This window comes from Choristoneura fumiferana, chromosome 11, assembly GCF_025370935.1.
Source record: "Choristoneura fumiferana chromosome 11, NRCan_CFum_1, whole genome shotgun sequence".
Taxonomy (NCBI): domain Eukaryota; kingdom Metazoa; phylum Arthropoda; class Insecta; order Lepidoptera; family Tortricidae; genus Choristoneura; species Choristoneura fumiferana.
Window position 1 is genome coordinate 6,462,270 of NC_133482.1, and position 9,030 is coordinate 6,471,299.

The window sequence follows — 9,030 nt, forward strand, 5'->3', positions numbered from 1 at the left end:
CAATATTAATCTCAACAAGATCTCAACCATAACTCAACTCATCTTCAGAAGTCAATAGCTGACGCGCTTCTGACGCGTGATTGATGCGTGATTGTACCTTCCTTCCTCTTTGCCTTAATGACACGATACGAACCTCTTTTCTTGATGTTAAAACCAAAGAGAATATAACCACTACGTGTTAAAACTATGTTAAGGTTAGAACCAAGTTAATATAGAACCTTTATAGAACTGATAACGCTGTCAAAATACCATCCAAAGAGTATTAGTAGATACCATCTTTCATCCCATCATTCAGACCATATTTCTGCGACTTTATAGAGCAGAAATCAGACGGAATAAAATGCAATTTTAGCAAAATTGTTGAAGTACAAAATCAAAAACTATGCCTAAAGCCTCTAGTGAAGCCCCGGAGCACGTCAAAGCGCCCCTGGGACAGTCCCCAGCGACTCTCGCGAACCGAGAGTTTGTCAAACCCAGCCACTGGTGTCCTGTAAGCTATTTATATCCTATACTCTATTTTATCATAGTCGTGCTTACCTCACTTCACATTATGTGCGCTACAGTTGCCCTATTATTTCTGCTGCGGGACAAGACAAACATGATCAAAACCAACTATACCTACCTATGTTTTCGTTCCTTACGCGAAGAAAATAAAATTAAAAGTTGTTATTAAATAAGCTTCCATCAGTTCCATCGCTCTGTAAATAGTAAGCTGATATAGTTGGCATCATGATTATTGGGTTAGGTTCGTAAGGACTAGATTGCATTTATAACAACTATGTAAACAAAACGTCGTAATTCCGTAGTGTCCTAGTAAGCACAATGCCTTTTTTGCAGAACGCCCTAGTGAGTAGAATGTCTTAGTTGTACGATCGACAACTTGGCATAACGCCCAAGTTGCAAAATGACTAATAGAGTTCCAGCCTATTTACGTCCCACTGCTGGGCACAGGCCTCCTCTCAGAATAAGAGGCCCGGTGCGGATAGGGAACTTCACTCACACATACCATTGGGTGTTCAGGTCTCCTCACGATGTTTTCCTTCACCGTAAAGCTCGTGGCTAATTAATAGTGTTTACGACCAAATTATTGAAAGTCTTGGCTGCAAAATGACGCATAAGGCAAAGTATCTGAATAGCATGGTCCTGGTAGCAAACGTCATGATTGCATGCATAGGTAATATTAGATAAATTTATATTTTTTAACAGTACGTACATTATCTTTGATTTTAAGTGGCCAGATACTCACCTTTGAAGTTTATTTATTAAAAACTAGCTTTTGCCCGCGGCTTCGCTCGCGTGGAATTTGGTTATCGCGCGCTTTTCCCTCGGGAACTGTGCATTTTTCCGGGATAAAAGTAGCTGACCCATAAACTATCTTTAAGCCAAAAATCACGTTGATCCGGCGCTCCATTCCGACGTGAAAGACGGACAAACATACAAACACACACACTTTCACGTATATAATATTATTAGTATGGATTATGGATTATGGATATAAAGAGTTCCTCCACAAACTACTGTTTACAGTACTGAATACGTTGCCGTTTTGCCACTGAAACATTTTGATATTTTGGCGTAATACGAACAAACCATTATATAACTAAGTCCAATCTTAAACCCAGGCATTCTACTATTAAGACGTTTGCACAATTAGACATTTAGCTACCAAGATCTTTATGAAACTAAGTCGTTTTGCTTACATATACATATAGTCGTTATGCAATCTAGTCCTTACGAACCCAACCCTGATTATTATATTTATATTATGTAATTTAGTTTATTGTAATTTTCAGAAGCAGGATATAGAATTTGATCCGTGGTGCGACCCAGACAATCCAAAAACTATAACATACACCGAGGTGATAAAAGCATCATCGGTTGTCCGAGGAGTCATTCCAGAAACCAATATTGTGGTTATTATCACTGAATTATTAACTTTATTAATTTACGTTTGCATGTTCTTTTGCTCTTTGTATTTTATATCGGAGATGTGCAAATTTTACTGAAATAAACATTTTTACCTAACTTAAAAAGCTCCTTTACTTTCGATATACCGTATCACACAACTCTACAGAACAATAATAAAGTTTTATCATTACTTATAGCGATCTAAATGGTGCAAGGAATTAAAAATGGAACTTTACCATAAAAATGAAATTTGTCATCGATCTGGAAGGTATCGCTGTAAATATTTAGCTAAAAATAATATTGCAATAGTTTCCACCGTACAAAATATTTCTAAATGGTTTCAGCTTCAATGAACGCGGTGCTCTGTACTGTCTCTTGATGTTGACGCCGGAACAGAAACAAGCGGGCGTCGTGACTGCCTCCACAGGGAACTGGGCTATGGTACATATTTTGGTTCAAATATGGTTCAAACAATACCCAGAGCATTTTCATTTTTATGCTTGCATCAGTAGATATTACATTCGATCATACTATTTTTTAACGTCACTCGTCGCGTTAACTCCTTGTCGCTTTGCGATTGTTATCACTTCCCTATAAAATTGATGAGTGTATTTCCACAATCTCGGTGTTAATCTAGGTGTTAAGAAGCCCTAATAACAAATTCATACTAATTTTGAGTGATTCTAATGGTTTTATGGAATCGATAATGAATCGATATAATGAACTCAACATTTTATAGCTTTCTACTCCACGGGGTGGCATAAAATGTTGTAAATCGTAATACTTTGGTAATACTTAATAAATATAATGTTCAGGCACTGGCACACCAAGGACAAAAGCTGGGCGTGCCAGTGACAGTGGTGATCCCTGCGCGCACGCAGCCTTACACTGGGGAGAGATGCGCTGAATGTGGCGCGACTGTCGTACGACATGGAAACGACATGGCAGAGGCCAAGCGGCAAGCGTTTGTGATCGCTGCAGAAAAAGATTTTTCGTATTTAAACGGGTAAATTGAATTTGTCATTTCGTCACTACTTTGAAAATATCTCGTATCTCAAATCAATACGTCAACAAAATTGACCTTTGAAATAATGTTCATAAAGTTCACTTAGAAAAGTATCAATTTTGAGGTAAGAGCTTTTTTCAAAGTAGTGACGATTTGTTTCTTCTAAAATAACATTAAAACATTAGACATACGATTGTTCAGCTAGTCAATCTGCCCATCGCAGAGTAGTGCGCTGAACTGAACTACGGGGGAGGTGTGTCTGTAGGTAATAGGTAAGGTATACCATAGCAACGAGTACACGTATAAGCAGAGAAGTTGTTTCTTTTCTTTTGGTATACACGCTAAGGACAATCGCTGAACCAGGCACTATAGCGAAGCGACCTGGGCAAGAGGTCCAAATAGACCACATAAAACGATATGGCGAACAACAAGCCGCAATAGCGTCATGCTCGCTTGGGAACAAAGAAATGCACTTTACTGAAACAATTCATACCTAGTTAGGTATGAGCTATATGACATGGTTTGACATTATACTGAAATGCTTAAGTTTTCAATCTAAGAGTGAACAAATAAAGTAAAAGTAAAATCATGAGCTTTGTTCTTCAGATACGACCACCCTCATGCTATCGCAGCCGCGGGCGCCATAGGAAAGGAGATCTTAGATCAGCTGCCGGAAACGGATGTCATTCTGGTACCGGTCGGCGGAGGCGGCCTCTTGGCTGGCATCGCTGTCGCCGCCAAACACATTAAACCGGAAGTTCTTATCTATGTATGTACAACCGTCTCCATCGACAAGGGACCCAGTTATACTCTTGATGCTGACCGAACAGGACCGAACATCATCGTGCTATAATAAACCCGTTGTCCGCATTGCAGTCTTTTTTTTTCACTTGTGGAGACCTTATACACATCTCGTAGTTTAAAAAAACCGGTCAAGAGCGTGTCGGACACGCCCAAAATAGGGTTCCGTAGCCATTACGAAAAAAATAAGTAATATATATTTTATACGGAATCTTCCAAGTTTAGGTATATTTTATACCTTAGGCTGCTATTTAAGAGTAAAACTACTAATAATTCTCAAACAAACTTAGCCGTTATAGTTTTCCTTGTAAGTTTGATATACTTACTACCATCCTAAATTTTTAAATTTTTCCACCCACCCGTTTAGATTTTAGAGGGGGGGGACGCTCGATTTTAATGAAAATTTGCACTTTAAAGTTGAATATTTCGCAAAAAAATCAATGAATCGCAAAATCGTCTGAGCAAACCCCTTGGTTTTAAAATACCTATCCAACGATACCCCACATTATAGGGTTGGATGAGAAAAAAAATCACCCCCACTTTACGTCTACGGGAGGTACACTAAATATATATATATATATATATATATATATATTAGGTATACTATTTTGTCGGCATAGTTTACTACATATATATCCATGCAAAATTACAGCTTTCTAGCCAATGCTACTATCAATATGCTCAGGGACTATCAATATAGTCCCTGAGCAAAGCCGCGGACGGACGGACAGACAGACAGACAGACAGACAGACATGGCGAAACGATAAGGGTTCCGTTATTGCCAATTTGGCTCCGGAACCCTAAAAATGACCGCCGCCTATTTACTGAATAAATGATTTTAATTTGAATTTGAATTGCTCTGAAATTAATAACAGAGTACTAGGTACTATTCTTTATTAATTTCTTGTATCAGGGTGTAGAGTCCGACAAGTGCTGCAGTTTCTTCAAAGCGCTGGAAAACGAGCAGCCGTACAAGACGGCGGTATCGCGGTGCCTCGCGGAGTCGCTCGCCGTGCCCACGGTCGGCTTCAACGCGTTCCACACGGCTAGGTCTCTCATAGACAAGATGGTGAGCGAACTAGTACCAATTAGGTTTGCTCCGCGCAAATGCACACGTGCGACACGAGATGTACCTACTCGTAGCTATGTACGTCTATGCAACGCATGTATAGGCCCTCATTTAAAAGGACCCATTAGTCCCATAACCCCTGTCAGGCTCCGTAAGGCCCCTCTGCTAATATGAATACAGGGCCCGTCTAGGGCAAGTTATGCCATGTTTCACAAATAATGAGCAATAGCCGTGTTACATTTACACGAGAGAGACAAAAACTGGGATACCTTCTGTCTCTCGATTAAGTAGTTAGAAAGCACCTTCAGTCTTATCTCAAATATTATAAATAATCTCCAGATTCTTGTCGATGATGACTGGATAGCACGCGCTATGCTGCACTTGACCGAGCAGGAGAAGCTGGTGGTGGAAGGCGCGGGCGCCGTCGGCCTCGCCGCCCTCCTCGCAGTGCCGCAGATACTGCCGGAACTGAGGGGCAAGACGTAAGAGCCAAGGAACTTTTCACGACGATGCAGTCGCGACGATTTAGCAAAAAACACTAATCATTGGCATTGGTAGGCAGGAGCCCATTTTATAAATCATATCTGTGAAAATCGAAATACTATTCATAAATAAAAAAAAAACAGTGTTGGTTGAAATTGAAAATAATACCCACTTACACAGATTTTTGTCAGTTTCAAATGTGATTTTTACAGGTGCATTTAAAAAATCTGTCACATGCACGCCTTTTGCGTCTCTGCAAAGATGTAACTAATGCTAGGGCCGTAACTTGTACATCCTATGATTTTTGACAACTTGTAATAGGTATCATTACAATGAAAAAATATGAACTTAGCAATCGATCTTCACAAAATTTGCTTCTGTTTTTTTTTTTTAGTTCACAATGCTCAAAATTCAAATTCAAATTCAAATCATTTATTCAGTAAATAGGCCGCAATGGGCACTTTTACACGTCATTTTTTAAACTACCAGCGCTTTCGGAAAGACCATCATTGCCAAGAAGAATGCGCCGCAAGAAACAATGTTTAATATGATCTACGCAAAATACTTCCTTGTACTAACAGTCTTTAAGCTAAGCCGCGACCAGACGGACAGACGGACATGGCAAAATTGTAAAGGTTCCTTTTATAGGACTACTTAATAAGCCCAAACACGGCTTAGTTACGTTGTTTTATAACAGAGTTCCGTTGCCTACCTTCCGGCTTCAGCATCAGATCAGTTCGAAAGAATCATTAACTTAAAGCTTCTTCTTAGTCGCTTATCTAGGTATATTAATCATGATCGTTTATAGACGAGCGAGCATTACTTAGCTTTGACGAGTTCCATTGGTCATCCACGGTCTTCTTCATTAGGTTCAGTTTACCAAATGATACTTTCTGAATGTAAATGCTTATTTTAATGCTAAAAATGCCAAAATCGCCATAGGTGTGCCTATAATATTTGAGGTTTGCCTTCGATTTCCCTAGGATCCCATCATCAGATCTTGACTTGGTGACAATGGGACCACCTCAGAAGAATACCCTTTCGATTAAAAAAAGAATTTTGAAAATCAGTCCACAATTGACTGAGTAATCGGTGAACATACATAAAAAACATTGGAACATAGAACCTCCTCCTTTTTTCGAAGTCGGTTAAAAACAAGTGCATAAATGTACGATCACGAGCGTTAATTTGGGACCCATTTCGTGAAAAAATCCTTTGAATTGTCATACAAAAATACAGATATTCGATCTTAAGTGGGTCCCAAATTAACGCTCATGACCGTATCTAATTGTTGCAGAGTTGTCAGCCTGCTAACTGGCGGCAATATGGACATTGTGACGTTGCCACATTGCCTGGAGCGGGGCAAGGCGATTGAAGGTCGGATTATCAAAGTGACGGTGAGAAATTGTAAATATACTTGCTTATTTGATATTTATTTATTTATTATTTTTTGTACATAAAACTACCGTGAGACTCACTCATTTTAAACGAAAAACCCGGATAACTCACGTCTTAAATCGAGTTAAACTCGACATGTTACGTCATAGTTAACGTGGGTCTACACTGTAGAGTAAATCAAAGCAAAGCATACAGAGTTTTTATTACAGGTAACTTTACCGGCTGACGGCACTAAGGAACAACTTCAAGTGTTTAGCATAATCTCGAATGTTGGCTGCAATGTCTTGAAGTGCTACTCTGATCGTGCTTGGATTGTGGAGAATGACCTGTATACCATTCACGTAAGTACATATATACCAACAGCTACCACGGAAGTAGTGGCAGAGGCAGGGGACTTTTCCCTGTGGTTTCGCACTACGTCCGATTCGAATCCTTGAAATAACAGTCTGAAGCAGTCATAGAACTATTTGTATGATATAATTGATATATTTACTGAGCGGGAAAAAATCTGGCTCTCAAATGTACACACAGGTATTCTTTAGGGTTCCGTACCTAAAATAGGAAAAACAGAATCCTTATAGGATCACTTTTTTGTCCGTCTGTCTGTCCGTCTATCTGTCAAGACCTTTTTCTCGGGAACGCGTGGAGGTATCAAGTTTAAATTAACACCTAATACTTAAGCTGCAATAATTCACTGTGTCTTAAGGGCGGTAAGTGAGGAATTACGAACGAGATTCTATTAGAAGCCCGAAGTCGAAGACAGGGCTTTAATGAGTCGATGTTCGTAATTCCAGTACCACCCGTGCCACATACAATGTTTTTCATGACATTTGCGAGTAAAATTGTATATTTGTGAAAGAATGAATATTATTCTTACAAAAATGGCCGATATCTTAGGCTGCGCTCTCGGACAGCGCCAGCGAGCTCCCCGCGTTCATGTGGTGCGCGGCGTGCTGCGCCTCCGCGCCATGCACTGCACTACAGTACTTGACTCATTTACCGACCTTGGGCTTCATGACAAGAAAATTAGTACGGGCCATGACTCATTTACCGACCACGGGTTTCATAACAAGCACATTAAGGTCGAGATCTTTATTTGGGAAGTTGCAACCAAGGAAGTCTGCATGTTACGACACTGTTTACGAGCAAGTGTGATGAAAAAAAATAAAGCTTCTATATTAACGCTATCAAGAGATACGGCCATTTGAGCGTTATTTTTCATACATTTCCCAGTGGAATCAAAATGTATAGGGTACTTCCCTTAGATGTGAAATCATGAAATTTGGCAATAAGGAAGGTCTTACTGCACCAGTAAAGGGAAAAATCCGAAAATGGCTAATTCGTTGCTCCATCCCAAAATAAAATCTTTGATTACAAACTTATTTCATTCGAAAGCGATGGTTTATTTCGGCACTCTGCCACCTTGATTGGCGCAGTGGTACACGCGTAGACTACGGTGCACGAAGCCCCGAGTTCGAAACCTAGAATTGTAATAAGTTTTTTTTTGTTTTGGTTTATTTTTTTTCTTTTTCCATTGTGGGAAATTACTGGGATTTTAGTGGGAAAATAAGCAATCGGATAAAACGGGAAAAATCCTCGAGACTCCGTCAACTATCTATTTACATACAAATTTGTACGGAACCCTCGGTACGCGAGTCCAACTCGCACTTGACCGGTTTTGTTATGTAGTGGGCCAAATTTCGTGCCCCTGAGTAGATATAGTTTACCCACTAGATCCGATTTTCGTCATCTGATTTCACCATTAAATACAAATAGTTTACGACTAAGTACTCCAGACCGTATTTAATCGTTGCAGTTGCAGTGCGAAACCAGTCTTATTCAAACTATAATCGTCGTTATAATTAGTTTTATTATTTATTTCATCATCATCATCAGCCGGAAGACGTCCACTGCTGAACAAAGGGATCCCCCCCCATTATTTATTTCGCTACGCCATTATTTTTGTTCTAAATCAAGTTTTTTTTTTAGTTATCGCTTATTATCGAAACCTTGAATCTGGAGCATGCGTGTCGTCTAAAACGTGTGATGGAGCGCCTGTTCCCGGGCATATGTGACTTTCTCGAAGAACCCTTCAGTCCCTTGCCTGTGTGTATGTGTTTCCCCAAAAAAAGACCCTAATGTAACTTGTTGGTAACGATGATGTGGCTGGTACTGTAACGTTTATGTAATTTTATTGTGAAATAAATTCTTGTTATTAAAGTGTTTTAATTATGCTTTGGACTCTCTACGAGTAGGTATGCCTCATAATCGGCCCGATCCCATTCAGTAAATAAACGTTATTTGAAACAAACAATCATGACAATGTGATAAGTAGTGGGTCAAAATCACGTCAAAATCGAGTTC

General features: G+C 39.6%; 1 protein-coding gene across 1 annotated transcript; it reads left to right on the top strand.

Moving 5' to 3' along the window:
• The first annotated feature begins 235 nt into the window (after positions 1–235).
• LOC141432329 (L-threonine ammonia-lyase-like) lies at positions 236–8,830 on the top strand. The gene is made up of 11 exons (XM_074093873.1): positions 236–490; positions 1,794–1,913; positions 2,106–2,176; positions 2,253–2,349; positions 2,724–2,914; positions 3,521–3,683; positions 4,630–4,785; positions 5,125–5,267; positions 6,566–6,665; positions 6,876–7,007; positions 8,656–8,830. The coding sequence occupies exons 1-11, from the start codon at positions 383–385 to the stop codon at positions 8,803–8,805; spliced, it is 1,431 nt and encodes a 476-aa protein (XP_073949974.1). The 5' UTR covers positions 236–382; the 3' UTR covers positions 8,806–8,830.
• The last annotated feature ends 200 nt before the right edge of the window (positions 8,831–9,030 follow it).